At 42.0% G+C, this 19,876-nt stretch overlaps 1 protein-coding gene across 2 annotated transcripts in view; it reads left to right on the top strand.

Annotated features, from left to right (window-relative positions):
* Positions 1-19,876, top strand: part of tfpia (tissue factor pathway inhibitor a) — a 38,253-nt gene that overhangs the window by 13,143 nt on the left and 5,234 nt on the right. For both annotated transcript variants that reach the window (XM_079731232.1, XM_079731231.1), the window contains exons 2-4: positions 7,207-7,410; positions 18,100-18,276; positions 19,693-19,776. In XM_079731232.1, the coding sequence (XP_079587358.1) occupies positions 7,207-7,410; positions 18,100-18,276; positions 19,693-19,776 (465 nt within the window). The remainder of the gene's footprint in view (positions 1-7,206; positions 7,411-18,099; positions 18,277-19,692; positions 19,777-19,876) is intronic.

The following is a 19,876-nucleotide window of genomic DNA, read 5'->3' as shown; positions in this document are numbered from 1 at the left end:
GCAGTGGGGGGAGAGATGTAATTGTTAATATATGATGTGATGGATTTCACTTAGTGTGTCGAGGTGAAAATTAAAAGTCCATCGGTTTGGTGTAAAGTTGTATTCGTCCATCTTTGACCTCAGTGTGAAAAACCGACCCCCCCCCTTTCACACACACACACACAAACACACAGACGCACACACACACACAGAGGCATACACACACACACACACACACACACACACACACACACATAAACACACACACACACACACACACACACACACAGACGCATACACACACACACACACACAGACACACACACACACACACACAAACACACACACACACACACACACACACACACAAACACACACACACAGACACACACACACATACACACACACACACACACACACGAACACAAACAGAAAGAGAAACCAATGGCCCATCCTAATTTCTTTCACTCAGTGTCAGTGTGCAGGAGAACTCTCTCTTATTATGTCGTAAGGAAAAAGCAATCGCTTCCCTCCAAGTAGCAGCGATGACAGGGACATATTACGGATGGCTTTCCTTTGATTTGCCTCCCCCCTCAAAAAAATAACCCCTTTGAAACGGGGTAGACTTCTGCTTTGATCATTCGACCGTGGAGTGCCAACGTTTACATGTGCACGACTGGGAGTCGCTCTTGGTCGGTGTGGTCACTGCGGAATCGGACCAAGAAGAACTCAACCGAGGATCTGCCAACGGCAGTCCTTTATTTATGTTAAGCATCTAGGATGCGTCCAATTTCTCCCTGATTGACTCGGGTTCACCCCTCACAGTTGATATGCCACCGGACATCCATCTGGTTTTACCGCACTCTCTTCCTTGTTGGAGTCCTGAGTGGTCCTGAAAAATACTCCTTGAAAATTCTATGTTTGGGCAGAACCTTATGAATCTTGGAGCAATACCTGCTCTCTCTAGTCTTTTGGTACTTGCACTATAAGCCCTAACCCTAACCCTAAGCACTATACTATAAGCTTCCAAACAATGACGAAGTGTATGCTGTTGGTATCAATGTGCACACCTTAAAACTATTACATATATATTTATGACTGTCCTGTCCTTTTGTTCTTTGGAACACCCTAATTCCCCTTCTGTGATTGATACAGTACATCTAATCTTAGCCTAATACATACTTCTGCACAAGTGCAAAGTCATGCAAACAAACACACACACACACACACACACACTTACACTCACTCAACTACACACACACACACACACACACACACACACACACACACACACACACACACACACACACACACACACACACACACACACTCTTCTGCACAAAGGCACATTCATGCAAACAAACACACAAACCTGCACACACAAACACAACCACACACACGCACCTGACACACACAACCAAACACTCACTCACTCACAATAGGATTATGCAACCCAAATTCCCCTTGTGATTTACAGCTATAGTCTGCCCTGGCCTCTATCCTATAGCTTGACAGATGAGTGCACTGCGATACCGTGAAGACCCACATTTACCCAACAACAGTGACTCAACAGCAGCAGCAGCATCAGGTCTTTTCTCTGCATGGCGCAGAGTTTAGAGCTTTGCTTGTCTGACAACGATGACATTCACGTCAGACAGTTGGGTCTGTTTTGAACTGGTAAATCGCTTAGCTCTATGTGTGTCCCATCACCGTAGGAAATGAGGCTTTCCAACATACTTACCCTAGAGAGGGAAAGTATTTTGGAAGGCCTTGTCTGGGGTAAGCGTTCTACCAGTTCAAAATAGCCCCAACTCTTATGACATGATTGTCACTCCCTGACCCAGCATTTTACAAACCTCTTGCTTCCTTGAAAGGGTGCAGGTGAAGGAGTTCTTTGGGACCCCAAATATGGGATAGTGTTTCAGCAGCAAGGACTCACATTGTGACAGTGTAAGTTATAGGCCAATATATGTGATAATAAAAACACAGGGACCGATAAGGCAATGTTTCTGTGCTGTTTCACTCTAATGGGATCCCGGCTGCCTCTTATGGCGCCTGGATCTAGTCTGACTGACCAACAGACAAGGGATTCCTTCATATATTGAAAAGTTCCTGAGATTACTAATGTTCCTGAGCCTTCACTATTCACATTGAGTCATTTTAGGAGGCCCACATATGAATCCACAGTGAATTCAGATACAGGTCATTAAGGAGTAGGTATGGGTGAGGGCATCTTGTTTAAGGTTACCTGCAGGTTAGACTGCAAACATCGGGGATTGAAACTCATAGCAACAAAGTTTCCACATCATTGAATCTTCAATTGATTAATTTTGAATGCGACAATCTTTTATTATTAAGTCTTCCACCTAAAAAATCCTATCCTCAATATGATCTATGACATCAAGCTGTTAATTCAACAGCTGTTTATATTCAGCTTCAACTTTCGGTATCAACATGGTTCAAAATGAGGGATGGTAAACATTGCCTCGCATTGCATCATGGGATAACCTCAGTGTTGGATGAGCACTACAGTTTGCCCAGGATGGGACTGCTACTGGATCTTACTGTGGTGTCACCTAAGTAAACGCATCACTTACCCGTGCTGCTAAAACATGTCAATTAGATTCAGTTGGTTGTGCCTTCCGGAATCTGAAAATGTGACAGCTAATGCAGCAGTCACTCTGCCGTCACCATTCCAGCTGTCACACCTGCATAATTGCTCCAATTACGGGCTGCAGTCGTGGCGGTTCTCAGTGATAACCAATTACCACGAGGGAGGTGGGCGGTGTGTGCGTGTGCGTGTGCGTGTGTGTGTGTGTGTGTGTGTGTGTGTGGGGGGGGGGGGGGGGGGGGGGGAGGAATATGGAGCCATTGTTATGCCTTACTTAGAGTAGGTGGTTACTTAAAGCACCATTCAACTGTTCTCCTCTTCTCTTCTAATTCCTTGACATCTATTGTCTCCTCAATTTTCTCCTACGCTCCTCTCTTCTAATTTCATCTCATTACTTCTCTTCCATCCTCTTCTATCTTCTCCTTTCTTCTCCCCTACTCCTTCCTCTCCTCCTCTCCTCCTCTCCTCCCGGATCAATCAACGTGTGATACAATAACCCTGTTTCCAACTGCACTCTCAAGCCTCCAGCGCTGTTCCTCCTGTGCTCCCAGGCCCTCGTTACAATGGAGGCTTTGCATGAAACAAACTCGCCTTTGTGGTGACCTTCTTCTGACATTTAACTTAACAAGCTCAGACGCTGCGGGAGACCCCCGCATGCTCCCCCCAAAATCCACCCCCCTGCATCCTCACCCCATCATTCTCCCCCATCCTCCTCCCCGCGGAATCCTCCCCCCAACATCCTCACCCCAGTATCCTCACCCCAGCCTCCTCACCCCATCATCCACCCCCATCATCCTCCCCCAGCATCCTCACCTCATCATTCACCCCCAACACTCTCCCCCCAGCATTCCCCCAAGCATCCTCTCCCTAGACAGAATCAGCCATTGTCCTCCCCCCAGGGCCCATAGTGATGCCGCTGACGTATGATGGTTGGTTCATTGTTAGGAAAGCAGTGGTGTCTACCTTCAACATGTCTATGCGAATAGTGTGGTAGGAAAACAAGTATTTCATCCCGTATTGGGTTTAGCAAGCATTCAGCCGAACAGAAAAATGGATGTAGCTGATGGTGAAAGAATGTGACTTGGAATGTGACTTGTCAAAACTTGTTGAATAAGGTATATTTTGTATCATGTTGGCCCTAATTATGATTAGAATAAGAAATGCAGGCATTGTGTGTGTGTGTGTGTGTGTGTGTGTGTGTGTGTGTGTGTGTGTGTATTATGTGTGTCTTCGTGCTTGCGTGTGTGTATGTGATGTGCGTCTTTGTGCATGTGCGTGTGTATGGGATGTGTGTCGTTGTGCATGTGAGTCAGTGTGTGTGTAACGCGTTGTGTTTATTCTCTGTGTTTTTTCAGTCCAACCCATTTTCCTGTGCAGGGAGCTGTATTTTGCTTGGGCCCAGTGCTGGGAAAACCCGTCAGCAACGCCACAACATTTGTTGGCTTTGGAAGGCGCTGCAGTCCTGGGTCATGTGTCTTCTGCGGACAGCCCTGTAATGATCTCATGTTCCACACCATCCCGCCGCGAACACGCAGCCCGTAGAGTCCCGACTCGGAGGGGTTGAAATCCATAAGTGCATCCTGTTTTCCCCTCTCATCTCATTCAAAGACAGACGCCGGGATGTTTGACGCACCTTTGAACATAGTGTCTCTCCAACACCACCTTATTATCCCCTTTCTAGGTATGTTTCGGTGTTGTTCTCCACCAAAAGAGTCAGCTTTCAGGCCCGTTTGGTTGGAAAGAGAAAGAAATATGAACACAAGACTACTAAGAAATGTTGAGAATGTTGAAATGCACAGAGCTATGTTTACGTGGTCGAGAAGATGGCCTGACGGTGGACTGGTTCTGGTGTGGTTAAGAGTCCCAGCCCAAAGGTTCTTGGTTCTATTCCCAATGTCCACACAGCTATTTTATGCTGTATTTTGCCCTATTGAACCAATACTGCAATGACAACAAAGTATGATTTTCACTATTTTCACTATTCAAACAAATGCGTGAATTTTAGATACATGTCATCAGGGGGCAGGTAGGGTTTGAGGAATCTTGCTCAAGGACGCCTACAGGTGGGGACATGGGGGTGGAAGCTAAACCAAATGTCAAATGTAGTGTCATCTCATCTAATGGGATAGGGGGTTGCAGAGAGGGTGAGCTGGTGCTGGTGGTGGAGGGGGAGAGGTGTGTGTGTGTGTGTGTGTGTGTGTGCCAGGGGTTATGTGTGGGCGTACCTGTGGGAGCTCATTACCTCACTGGTTTTGTTTGTTGCTGACTGGCATGACGGGCGTCACGTCACGCTACGTTTAATCATACCGTTGACCTTTGTAAGGCATGAGATGGAATCCACCCCTTGTTAATCATTGTTTGTATTGGATCCCAGTAGATATGACTGAACTGGAGTACAGTGTCAATTAAGAGATATTACTCAATGTTACAGCCAACCCTAGCTCGACAACAAAACACAAGGGTGTTGGAACGCACGCATGTTTCAACAAAACCAGATACTATTACAAATACATACATATGTATGTATACACATTGTAATTGGTTTGAATGAGCGCGAGCAGGCAGAGCTCAGCGGGAGATCGTTTTATTGTCTTTTGACGGAGAACACAAATACTCGAACTATAACGAAGGTCCTCCAAAGTCGTCTCTTTGTGGGTTCTCGGTATGCTGCACTCTCTCTGGATCTCCGGGGTCCTTTCGCTCCTGGTTTTTCCCTCCTCACTACATCACAAAGCAGGCACATAAGTACACCCTCCCCGATTGGCCTGAGTATGGACACCTGCTCCCAATCAGGTCCAATCCCCCCAGCCGATCCCGTGCGCTCTCAACCTGCCCATACTCCCCCTGCAGGCCAGACGTCGCACGTCCCCCCACACACATATATATGCATACATACCCATATACACACATATACTCCAGTCTATATATATAAATATGTTTTATGCTATTATTTTGAACAAACCTAATTCAATCAAAAACCTTTCTATATTATACCTGTAGCGGTTGATTAACATAACTTGAAACATCACAATTTCTTGTGACCTTGCTCCGCGCTGCAACAAGGGCAACGAAGGACAAACCCTGTCACCTCGCGGATGAAATAAGCACCCTGGCCACCTTATCTCTCTGTCCAGTCTCTGCTCTCTGGAGTCGTGCTCTCCCTTTACCTCAAGGTGAGAGAGGCCCAGCCCCCCCCCACCCTTATCCATCCATCCATCCGCTAGACACAGAGCCTCAGTGGAGGGCTCCGCAGGTCCCCCCTGAATGCGGTCAGCCAGCCGCGGGAGTCGGTGTTCAGGAAAGCCATTACGCCACACCGTGCCGCGGCGGTGATTTAACACGGTGACAAGGCGGGGGGGGGGGGGCACCGGGCCCCGCAGAGGTGGTGGACAACGCTGCCGCAGGGACCTGGGTCTCCGCGGCTTGGCCCCGAGACGCGTGTGAGGAATAGTAATGGAGACGGTGGGGGGAACGGTTGTGTGTTGTTTGGAGCGCTGCTGGTGCCTTATCTAATGTACTATATGCAGGGTACACTGTTAGGAGGTAGGTGTGTGTACGTGTGTGTGCGTCTGTTGTTTTTTGGTTTGTTTGTGAATTAAATTGTATATATAGTGTATATGAGGGTGGAAAAAGTAAACATGGAACACAGTGTATATGTGTGTGGGTGTGTGTGCGTGTGGGATTATATGTTTATATGTGCATGTTTATGAGTGCATTTGTGCTGTGGGCATGTGTAGGAGGGATAGTGTGATGCACATTGCTAGACATAAATACACAAATACATGTGTATGTGCAAGGTCGGATGGAAACAGTGTTGGGTGTGGATGGAAAGAGTGTTGAATTAACTGTCAACCACTTACACAATTTCAGGGATGTTCAAACAATAACACTCAGGATACTTCAGCCTCTTATCTCAGGGCTGCAGTTGTGTTCTGGCGCTATCCCTTCAAAACTAGACCCAAAGTCATTCTTTTGTGATGGCTGAAGACTCACACCCACACCGAGGCAGTATCCCTTGCATCGGTTTCACTTGCCTTACCGATGGGCCTTTTGTGATTGGATCTGTGATCAGATCTTACAGGTGTTGCGTCTACACCTGACAAATGAATGCAAACTCTCTGGCCAAACATGTGAATCAGATCTCTTGTTCGAGCTATTTATTTCAGACACTTCTCAGTAAAATGCCGTTTTAACTTTTTATTTTTAGCTTAAAGTGTTATGTATTGTCTGCTTAAAGTGTTATGCTCCGTGATTCAGGAGACAATAGCTGATGTGACCGGTTAGTTTGTTTTACATTACTCAACAAACATTACTGAATATTACTGAATATCAGAATTTCGTGGGGAATAATGTATTTTAGAATACTAAACCAACTTTCTTTGGGGCAGAAGCAAAATTTACCTAATTGTAATGTTCTGGTTTAATAATCTTTATTTGAATGGTAATACACGATGTTGACCGAAGACGTGCAAGCATTCCCGGGGATTGACAAAGTCTTGTCAAATCTTGTCCTTTGCACATTGAATCGCAGTTTTGCACAGAAAGCGTTGTTTAAATAAAGTTTGAGTTGATTTCCTCGCTCATTTGACACCCTTCTCTCTCTCTCTCTCCCCCAGCACCAAAGGCCCAGGCTGCACCCTTCATCTTCAACGAGCTGTGTGTGATGAAGGAGGATGCGGGGCCCTGCAAGGCCATGAAGGACCACTTCTTCTTCGACATCGACATGGGCCGCTGCCGGCTCTTTGAGTACGGCGGCTGCGGCGGGAACGACAACAACTTCCAGACCATGGAAGCCTGCGAGCAGACCTGCCTGGTGTCTGGTAGGTTCCTTCTGTCCGTTATGTTATTCTGTCATTTAGTTTGTTTGTCTGTCAGGTGAGGTCAGATCAGTTCATGTCTTGTCTGCCTGTTGGTCGTTTGGTCCTTCCTGTCATGTCCTGTCTCTCATTCTGTCCGTATGCCTACCTGCCTGTCTGTCTGTCTGTCTATCTTTTTGTCCTCCTGCATATCTGTCTGCCTCTTTGTCTGTCTGCCTGTCTGTCTGTCCATCTGTCCTTCCTACTACAGATAAGAACAGCGTTGACACGCTTGAATAATGATTCTCTATAAAGAGACACGCTTGAATAATGTGTCTCTGTAGAGAGTCAAATTGACCTTTGAGTGACGGTTGTGCTGTCCTAAATCCAACCTGCTCAGCTCGACCGCTGGCCATGATCAAAGCCATTATCAGAACCGTTAGAACCGCAAGCGCATCCTCTCCTCCTCGCTCATCATGGGCTATATTTAACAATTCCATATTTTGCAAACAATTGGCATTCTGTTCACAGTGGCTGACCATGCATAGCACCACATTTTCCCTGAGTCACTTAAACTTAACGACGGCTGCAAAGTACCCCGCTCCGTGTTGTTCACCGTGTGATGCTGCTTCACACATTATCTATCCATCCTATGAATATTCATGAGAAGACATTAAACGTATCTGCACTTTGGCTCTATAGCACAGTGGACACACACACACACACATACATCCCCCCCCCCCCCCCCCACACACACACACCAGACACACCCCACACATACGCACACACACACACACGCACAAACACACACACACACACACACACACACACACACACACACACAAACACACACACACCCCCCCACACACACACACACACACACGCACAAACACACACACACACACACACACACACACACACACACACACACACACACACACACACACACTCACATACATACACACACAAAGACGCACACATTGAGTATGCAGAATACATCCCATGTGAGTATTTCATTGTTCTCTCTGCCTGGCAGAAAAACAAATCAATGACCTAGTTTTGTTTTCCAGTGAGTAAACAAAACAATCATTGATTAATTTTTAATGCCATTACTCTCAAAACGTCAGAGGTATAAACATCTCTTTATCTCCATGTCAATAAGTCCATCCGTCAATACTTAACTATGTGTTGTGAAGAGCCCTGACCTATACCGGCTGCAGTAAATGAACCCAGTTGTCAATGAAGGCATGACAACAGAGGGAATATACTCCTCTACCTTCGCTGAATAATGGATAAAAATTCAGAGCCAGGTCCGACTGATGTGCTGATAACTAGGCGATCACAGCCCCCGTTATATAACCGCGCCACGCCCAGTTCAGCAGTTAGTTTGTTTGCACAACAAAATCGTTGTGCAAACAGAGAAAAGAAGGAAGGAGAGGAAAGGAAAGCATTGCGCCGGGGAGGCCCAAGAGAATTTTAGAAGAAACTATTTATTGAACAATGGAGAGAAGTTGTTTGTCTTTTTCTACCCCCCCCCCCCCCCCCCCCCCCTCCCCCCCCCCGCCGATACCATAAAGTGTCTGATGAATGTGGAATGAATACCTGTGCTTTACGAAAAACAATAACAACACCAACTATGCACAGGGTAAATATACGCTGCATTATTAGCATCTCTTGTTCTCTTGTTGCGTATCGTATCAGGGCAACGTAACCCCCTTCTAGCCATAATCAGCATCTCTCTTTGCAAAGCCTGTCCTGTCACACACAAGGTCTAAGTCCAGGGTAAAAGCAGGATGAGTGCGTTGGCACTCCAACCCAACGGCTTTTACCTTACGAGATGAATAAATGTGTGGTGGTGTAAGCACCGCCGTGACTCAAGATGCACAAATCGAATCATAAAAATACTGAAAAGTACCCCGCCCGCAGCCCCAACCTAAGCTGACATCTAATAAATCTGCTGTTGTCGACAGCGCTGTGCGTGGCACAAACGTGGATCAGACACCAATGTGGCGTCTGATCATTTATTTGTTGCCGGGTGACTCTTTCTTGAGTTGATGTCAAGGTTACAAGTCATGTCGGAGCCAATATCCTGTGTTAGACAGGGCTTTACATGTTGCGTGTACACACACCTTAGTGTGTGACTTATTTTAACTACTTTCATTCCCCTCCTGTCCTTTAAATTGTAAAAGATTGTGGCTGTGCATGAGCCGTGACATAATAACATGTAATAAGAACATCATATTATGCCCAATGCTTGGACTGTAGTGATGAGAGAAATGTCATTATAGATCCTAGTTCATATGTCATATAGGTGTAGCAAGTCCCATAGCATTTGTTTGCATAGCAGATGGAATAAAACGACAGTCCACGACCAAAAAAACGTCAGTATAGGCTGGCAACGTTCACTCTTTATGTCAATGTGATCTTGAACACAGCTCAAACAGGCCATGATCTTAACTCATAAGTTAATTTATACAGCACCCTTCAAGCCCATAGCCAAACAGAGTGCTGACCCTAGCCAAGAATCCCAGTTTAAACACATTTAAAGAACAATCAATAAAGTCAATGATGGGCAATGACGCCCAAAAAGGACTATATTCCAGTCACAGGCTCTTGGTGTTGATTACCTGGTATGTTTTGTTGTTTAACGTAGCTTTCTTAAACAATTAGAAAGCTGATATCCTCAGTGAGAAAGATGTCCTTAGCACCACAGTGCATCGACGCAAAACAACAGAAATATTACATCATCAGAAGTTACAGTTGTCAGTCAGAAACACCATTTGTTTTTGAGTTTTTGATTCTGAGAAAAATAACCCCTATGGAGAAACTATTTTCATCTCCTAGAAATTGTACTGAAATCTCCTTCACCAACGAGTTTCCACTAAAACCCTGACAATGAGTCATTGGTCTCTTCAGTCTGTGTTTTTATAAAGTTCCTGGCCACCCCTGCTTTGTGTTGACGGAGGGCGAACAGGATCACACAGAAACAGACCAAAATTTTGCTTTGCTGTTTGGCTGGCAATCTGAGATTGCTCAGAAGTAGAGCACTTTTTTACAGAAGACAACCATCACAGAAACCAGATCTGACTGTATGAATAAAATCTTTTGAATACGGCAAATATGAAATACATTTATATATTCAAGGATTTTTTGGTATCTCTCTTTGTGCTCTTTGCATTTCTGAGAAAAGGCAGAAAAAGTAATAGAAAAATCACTTCTTGCTGTGAGGTTGAAAAGATGTTTGAAGATGCTGCCTGAGCCGTTTATTTGGCTAATCACCATCTCATCACACTGGCACAACACATGCCCGGGATCAAACGTCCAACCGCTCACAACGCTTTACCCCGCTGTGACCCCCTGTGGCTCAACCCAAGCTTTGCATTGGGGCGGCCATGATGATTATGGTGACAGTAATGAAAGCCATCTCTATTAATAGCCAACTGCCATAGCAGAAATTCTAAAAGATCTGCAGACAGCAGAGAATTGGAGTGAGTGAAATCTAATGAGGCAAAAAACAGATCCCTCATTTTCAATGATATAAAAAAATTGGCTTGTGGAATTAAATAAATGATGTCAGATAGAAGAAGAAGAAGAAGAAAATCTATCAAATACAAACAAAAACACATATTAGATTAGATATGATTGGTTGATGAGGTTTTGAAATCAAAGCCATCCCTGGATGTTAATGCAGGTATAAAGCATGAAGGGTTCCAGATATGAACACATAACTTCTTATAGACTGGTAGTATTGACAAATATTTGAGTTACGATTTGGATGGCTGTAAGTATCAATTTGAAAAAGTGACATTTCATGTATGGGGTGATTCAACAGAACACTATTTTATTTTAACTATCTGTTTTAGAAGTTTGTATCTGACTTTGCAGCACTCTGACCACTTCTGACTTTAAACTCCACCAGTTCAGCTCCCTCACCTGCATTCAGGTTCGTGGTGGCAGCCTTCCATTGGTCCATCAAGGTTCCCATTCCGCCCTTTGATTCTCGTCAATACCAATCCACCCAATCTCAGCTAAAGTGCCACCCTTTTTGAGATGGCCCAAATTGATGGGCTCTTCCTCCACGCTCGTCTTGTACAACAAAAGTGTCACAAGACAGAATGGAAATCGGGGCTAATGTCAAAGTGACCTCATTATTTTTGTGGCTTCATAGATGTTGCAGTTGACTTTGCCAACTTCTTTTCCCGTAACTACTCAAAGAAAACCCTAACCCTCAAGGGTGAAAACAAACACTGAAGACGACGCAAACAGAAAGGACGCTTTCCTTCAAAATCAGCCACAGCCCGAGTCTTAAGCGCCAAAGTAAATTTTGCTGAGATATTGAATTCTACGTTGGAGGGAAGCCAACACGACCCCAGGACAGGCGGTAGGACACATTATTTAGAGGCACTGGTTATAAACCACGCTAGTTGATTAAATCCTACGCAAAACACCAATCCCCAGTACTGCACCTTTGATAACGTCCTGAAGAATTTGGGCATTTGTGAATTATTCAGCACGTAATTACAGAGGAAAGAAAAAGAAGAAAGCACCCCATATGCTTTAGCCCCAAACTTTTTGAGCCAAAGTCACCCCCTTTCAATTTAATGTAATAACATATTCGCATGATAGGCTTTTAATTGAGCTCATTTCTCAGTTTGATTATCTGAAGCCTGGTCAGACGGCTGGTGTTTCTGATGAAAGGTTAAACACACTCACTAGAAAACTGCTGCCAAGATCATTCTGCCTTCAAGGGCATCTGAATCAGGAAAGCATTCGTTTAAAAAAGAGCGATTACAACCCTCTGATACATTACTTATAGATACATTTTATCATAGTTTTCTATTTTTGGGATACAGGGATACAAAAAAAAGTAATTAGTATGGTACACGAGAACCTCCTAAGATAGCGCAATTTGATTGGTTTGCTATCTCAGGATATTGGGCAATATCCCATGATTGAGATCACAAACTCGGGATATTGCGTGACAGTCGTCTCGTCACGCAAATAAAAACCAATAAACCGCTAATGAAAAAACAATAAATCCAGGCAAAAAAAGTGATCTTGTTTATTTTTGGATTGTTCACATGTAGTATATACTAAAACAATTATATACAATAATTATTAAATATGACAGGATCTCATCAAGTCTTTCTTGAATTGTGAGGATTCATAATTATAACAGTATACAGGCCTTTACAGGCATGTTATAACTAAAATGTATTATTATTAGTAAATGGTACATTAACAGCATTTATTTAGAGCCTTTCCGACTAGTGGCCACCCAAAACACTTTACAATCATTGGCTCATCTTTCTATTCATTCACACATTCATATATCAACGGTGTATGAAGCAGGGATGGTTAGGTTTCTTGCTCATGGACACATCAAAACTTGTCTAGGGTGAGCCGGAGAGCAAACCAGCAACCATCCAGTTACCAGACAACCCACTCGTCCTCCTTAGCCAGCTGCTATCTTATGGAACCCCATTAAAATGTAACCCCATCATTTCTAAGTACTTCTCTGCCTCATTTGAGCTATTTGAGCTTTATTTTTTCTTGTTCCATTGGCCTCCATCTTGGTTTTATACTAGCGAGCTGGGTGGTGGAACTGAATACATTGTCTCACATTTGTAGTGGAACATCATTTCTATATACTTCAAAGCTTCAATTGAACTATTTGAGCTCATGATGTGTGTGTATGTGTGTGTGTGTGTGTGTGTGTGTGTGTGTGTGTGTGTGTGTGTGTGTGTGTGTTTGTGTATGACTCATCAAGTGAGTGTTTGTGTCTGTGAGTGTGTGTGTCTCTGTCCATTTCAGTGTGTTTGATAAAACAAGTAGATGAGAACTGATCGATGGTGTGTCATCCAGTGCAGACCAGATAGATGATCACCAAACACATTTATCACCAAACACATTTATCTATATTTTGGCTGAGAAGAATCAGCCAAAAGTTTTGAGCCAAGGGTCTGCACCGTGTCCATAGTAACGTTAAAATTATCTTTTGATTACAAACAGCTGTTATTATTGTGTGGCAGAGTGCAGGATCACTCTGCCACTGATAAAGTTTCATCCATTAGTGTTTTAGAATGAACACCCACCACTTATTTAAGTTGGAAGAATGAATCGTCTCCCTCTAAAATTAATAATTATATTAATTATAATTAAAGATTATTTTGCCTTTTAATATCTTGTTTTAAAAAAGTAGATCCTATCAAAGGAATACCAATGAAAATCAGTAGAAACGAGTACAGGTTGTACAAGTACCAGTAAAAACGGGATTCAAAAGATGTGCATAATTGCCCAATTAACATTAGGTCAACTGAAGTTTAACTTTTGTCCGAACCCGTTTGCGGCGCTGAAAGTTTACGCCCTGATGCAAGCTGCCTGTGATCCTTCATGTTATCCGTTGGTTGAGTTCGTTTGGAGGTTTCACACTAGGTCATTCACATTCCAAGCAGTCATCTTGGTACTTATTCAGCATTATTATATTAGGAATAATAACAACTGGTTGTTTAAGTATTCTAGAACTTTTGGTCAGGATGTACCAAGATAGCAGCCTGGAATGCGCATTTCAAACTTCAGTTGAGGTCAATGGGGCCTTATTTCCTTAGAGTCCATCATTTTTTTAACACTAGCTGGGTGGTAGAACTGAATGTATTATTTCGGCATTCACAGTTCGGTTGAAGACAAACGAACAACCAAGCCAAGATGAACGTGAGATAGAGAAGACATTGCCGAAGTGCATTCCTCAAGTGGAACAAAACAGAGTACAGGGAGCTACTGCAGGAGAAGTATAGTTCCGGGAAATAGGACCCAAGCTATTTCTCCAAGGGGAGGAGATGTCAGCTTGTTTAGAGAGATAAGAAGAGGCTTAGATATCCTGATTTAAGGACTGGATAATCCTTCAGAGCAAAGCCAGGACGTGATAAAAAAAGCTCTTATTTTTTCTTATTCTTTTGAAAGCAACGGCCGCCTGACTTCATAGTGAGGGAATACACATGGTTCTGAATGTGGATGATCCTGTGGCACTTCTCGGACATAAAGCACTATTTGTGGTTTTCTTCTCCATTATTACAGATAAAAGAAGATCTTGCTTTTGCACTTTCACATATGAGATTGGTGACATCCGCTGATACAATGACCGATATCAACCTTTTATTGATATCCAGATATTGACAGCCATATGAATTAATATTAAAGGGGCCAAAGGTAGTTTGAGAGTTAGGCAGAAGAAAGAAAGACTTTGTATTTAAACAGCCCAAAAATACATTGAGTTGTGTTTAATTTAACTGACATGTGATTGAATCCCCAAACCAATCACAAAAGAGATGCCCTGATTATTGATTTAAAATCTAAAAAGGCTCATACGACGGCATGCACACTCAACTCAAATCAGATAATTTCAGATATTGCATTTCACTCATCTCACTAACATCTGATGACTAAGAGCTGTGCCATTTTCAACAAATACACTCAAATAATAGTTCTTAATTCTTACCTAACCCACCTGTAGTTGATCTGTGATCCACCATCAATAGCCATGACCTCGAACTGTATCCATATTGCAGGCCATTTAGAAGGATGTCCATAAAACATTAAACAGGGTACAAACAGAAAAGCAGCTGATAAATAAAACATATTCTCAAAGTAAACTAACACAGTGACTAATATCAACCATGATCTTAAAGTTCTGGGAGATACAGCTTGCGAAGCATGTTTTCCAGAGAGGAAAAACAGCAACCGTATTAACTGTATAAATTAAGTCTCTAATTTATGAGTTCGTATTAACATGAACCACACATTTGGTCACCTTTTCATCCCAACTTTACATGATATATAAGAAAAAAGTTTTGCAAGATATAGGTTTATTTAAAACATAAAACACTTTTTATGTAGATCCTTGTACATCATCATTTACAACATTGTACAGTGTAGAAAATGTAAATGTAAATCTAACCCTACCCTAACCCTAACCATAGTAAGAACTGCTGTTAGGCTAGTACTTGGGAGAACCTTATGCTAACAATGTGCTAAACTATTAATTAAATATCAACGCATAGGTCCAAGGGCTACATAGCTATTCAACTTTGTGGACTTCTTGACAATAACACATAGGGCAAGCGGTCAGTCTGACAATGTAAAAGGCTATATGTTACTTAGTTTGAGTGATAAATCAAATCTCTTGTGATTAGAAATGGCTAAATAAAACATGACTTTTTTAAGAATGTTGACCTTATGAAGTAGTCGCCTGTCATATGTGAAATGTTCCAAGTCAAAATTACTTTTTCATTTTTTATTGTATTAATGAGTTATTTGAAACATGGTAAGGAGCATATTTGATCAGTTGAATATAGTTAATTAAGCTAGACATGTTGGCATGGCATGCCTGCACAATGCACAAACCAAGCCTAATAAGCAAGCAAGCACGCTAAGTTTAAAGTCCCTGGACCACTTTGGATTGAATAATGAGGCTGATTGTTTAACATTTACCGCAAGTTATAGTGCCCCCTGTGGTTAAAGTTGTGTTGAACATGTTGGAGCCTTGCCCACGTATGTCTTCTATATTTATACGTTCTTGACACAAACTTATGAAAACGGCTTTTAAACTGATACTGTGACATCAATTCTTATTTGATAAAAAACGTAAAAAAAACGCATTAAGTCGGCAAAAACCATAAAGTGATAAAGTGAACAGAGGTTTAAATATGTTTGCAGGATCTCAAAGTCCAAAATGATATGACCTCTATACAAGGACAAATCTTTTTTTCTTTTTACCAATGTTTCACTTTTCACAAAATTGGAGGATTTTCAAATGTTGAGAGCCAAACTACCCTAAGGGGATTTGAGGTGATGCACTGGCAGAGTCCGGCAGTCAACAAGACACAGTACAGGGGTCAAATCTGAGTGGGATTAAGTGGTGTCAACCATTCATCCCATGTTAGCCGAATCAATCATTAAAAAAAACGCTCGGTAGAGTAGGTGTTTTGATGGGTTTGGGCCGTTGCAGCACAAACCCATCAAAACCCCTAGTCTTCCGAGTATGTCCTAAAAGTATTTAGAGTGCCTTATTCAAGATTTTCTACATAAAGAATAACACAAACATATTTAGTTGCAAAATATTTTCTATTCCATTATGTGAAGTAAGAAAGGTCTTAAATCAAGCGTAACCCCTCACTAAAAAGGGCTTTGATGAACAGATGATAATCGACTCTGTAGCACCTCCAGTCCTCACATTATTCACTGTTAGAGGAGCTGATGGTAAATGAGTCCCTCTGGGACCATCTCTCTCCCAAGTTCACACTCAGCCTCAGTACAGCAGGTGTGTGTGTATGTGTGTGTGTGTGTGTGTGTGTGTGTGTGTGTGTGTGTGTGTGTGTGTGTGTGTGTGTGTGTGTGTGTGTGTGTGTGTGTGTGTGTGTGTGTGTGTGTGTGTGTGTGTCCCCTTGGATAGGTAGGGCCTGTAGGAATCAACAAAAATGAGGATCAAATCTATGTTGGGATGCAGAAAAGTCGGGATTGTTAATAAAGAAATGTAATTATTAGAACTTTATTATCATTATATTATAAGGCTAGTTTCGCTATGCTGGCTCTGGAGTGGAGTGGTACAATATAAAAGACACAAATTGAACATAAAAAATTAAAAGAATTTACATAAATGACATATGTATACTAAGACACAATAACAGTATTTGAAATAATAGTAGCAGAAATATTGTACAGAAAATACAAATGATAAACAAATGTTGATGTTATTTACAGTTGGGTTGGGATCAGCAATGTTGGGCTTTGAGCATGGTTTGTTTTGAGTTCATCTCTGTAGTTCACTCAGTTATCAGCGTGATGCCAAAGCTTCAGCTGGAACAATCTCAACTGTGAAATCATTTTATTTTCGATAACAGGGGATGCTACATTCCATGGAATCAATCTAGAATGATCTATGGTTTTGTATCCACATTGGGAATGCAATTTATCAGATGAGTAATTTTGGTTTGTTGTTGTTTTCTTTTGTATGCATTTTTCTGTTTTAATTGTCTGGAACCAAAATGGACATATTTGGAGAACGGAGACATTGCAATGATCAATACAAGTCATAAAATGTCACTGGGACTTATTGGTGACCACTGAAACATATAACATCCAAAAGGTGCTTGGTTCAAACCTCTCTTACTATTGTATAGATATATGTGCAGTTTGTTTGCAGTTTGTGCAATTTACATCTGATGCTTTTCAAACAAATTATGGTTTCATAATTGGTAACGGTTAGGAAGGGAAATATTAGGGTCAGTTAGATAAATGACGGCATGTTTCAGAACGATGTACCACTTCCTTAACATCGGATGGTTGTCCCCATTCTTACAATCTCTGATGTAGCCACACATTTCTAGAATACATCATGCAAATTAATAGCATCAAACATTTTACAACTAAATACATTTTATTATTCTTTATTTAGAAAATCTTGCAATTTATGGCAATTTTAACACAAGAAGAATTCTTTATGAATCTGAAATCTGTATGTTTTCCTCTCTCATCAAACGTTTTTGTTGATGTGGGGGGGAGTGGAAAGAAGTTAATGATTTAATCGTCTGCATTTATCTGCTGCGTGGCTTCTTTGTGACATCTGAGTGAATACTGCATCATGTGGTATCAGAGAGTCCACCAGCGGTTTCTAAAAGCCTCTCATTCTTTGCTTGTTTCCCCAATTTCTCTTTTTAGCCGACAAGAGTCCGTGTAATCTTGAAGAGGCACCGGGCCCCTGCCGGGGACTGGTGACGCGCTACTTCTTTAACAGAGTGAGTCGCGAGTGCCAGCAATTCTATTACGGCGGCTGCTTCGGGAATGCTAACAACTTCAGGAGCATTGCGGAGTGCCAGGCCAAATGTCAAAACCCTGGTAAGACTTTTACACTTTTGTCTGGCCACAGAGCAGCCTGGGCCCATTATCAGTAAGGGGTCAAGGGGCTCTGTGGGTGAAACTAGTGTATCATTGTGTGTTCCAACTTCCAACCGAAAGCTACTGTGTTTGATCCCCAAATGCCCACGGCCTAACTTGTAGGCCTCCTTGAGCAAGATTCCCAAACAGCTCCCCACCTGCAGCTTAATGATGTTTCTGAACTCGCCGAAAAATTGCTTCCTGTTAAAGCTTCTAAATGTGTCTACATTTTGTAAACATGTGCATAGTATACAATCTATTATACAGACATAGTTCATAGAATACAATATTGCCCGTTGATGGGCTAGCTTTAAACAATATGCACTGCCTGACTGCATGCACTAACTCAAAAACACGCACCAACAAAAACTGGTGATGGCAGTTCAAAAACTAGCGACAAAGTCTCACAGTTATTCCAGTACATTCTCAACAGTAATAATAATCACTCACTTTCATTTTTTCATTGAGTGTTAGATGAAGACATTGTTGACATCATTTTGAGCTCTGATGCTGAAAATGGTTATTGTTGCGCAATGTGAGCAGTTAATGACAGAGGAAGTAATTAAACCGGCTTCAAAACGAGAAGAAGTTATTATTTTTGGTCTAGCGAACACGTAATGCTGAATTAATAAAGCGTTGTGGAGCTCCTATAAATAGATGATTTGCGGTAACCTGCTCTGGATTAAAAAGGGAAATGCCAGAACTACGAAATCCAGACATGTGAAAAATTCAAAGCAGTGTTACCTCATGAATTAACTTTTGATGGATTTTTTCATGCCAACCGTGAAATCACGTTCTGGCCTGATTTAGCATTTAAATAGTTTTCAGGCGCCCAAAAAAACACATTTCATCATGCCAGACTTTGACATTTTCTGAAGTCGTTAACATATTGAAGTTGTCGACGAAAAAAGAAAGCCATTCAAATGTGACCAAATCTTGCCTACATCCTATTCTATGTGAATGTATGACACACTTAGGATTTTAATCAATGTAGACATTAGATGTAAGGAGTGTAAAGGCAATAGTTTAAGATAAATGAATCTGTCCTGTTTAATTTGTAGATTTGTTCAAGGATGTACACAGTTTCCACTCTGGTAACAAGGTGGTAGGAAATAACAGAGTAAATATAATGTACAAAGGATATTTAATATAAAACGGATAGAATTTTTCAGTTTCTGGATTTGATTCCACCAACTTAACTCGCACACAAACTGTATAACCCTGTGTCAAGAAAATAAAAGAACAGAAAATGTACATAGAAAAACATTATGTACTGTTTTTTTCTGTAGTCCCTTAGGTTGCTAATGACATAACCACTGAACCAATTAGCTATATGTGCCTTAAAATTAACATACTGTCTTGTTTTATTATTAACAGCAAAAGCGACCAAAGAACCAGTAGCAGCAGTTCGTGATCCAGAACCTACCAACTCATCGGAAATACAGCCTCTGATTATCAAGGGTAGCTTTTGGAATTAAATGTTCAATATAAGCCCATCCACCCAGACGCATGCTCCTGTTGACTTTCTGACTCAGAAAGATGTACTTACTGCTATGGTAAC

Source organism: Pollachius pollachius, assembly GCF_949987615.1.
Source record: "Pollachius pollachius genome assembly, chromosome: 3".
Classification (NCBI taxonomy): domain Eukaryota; kingdom Metazoa; phylum Chordata; class Actinopteri; order Gadiformes; family Gadidae; genus Pollachius; species Pollachius pollachius.
Note: the sequence above shows the minus strand (reverse complement) of the source record. Positions and strands in the feature narration are given on the sequence as shown.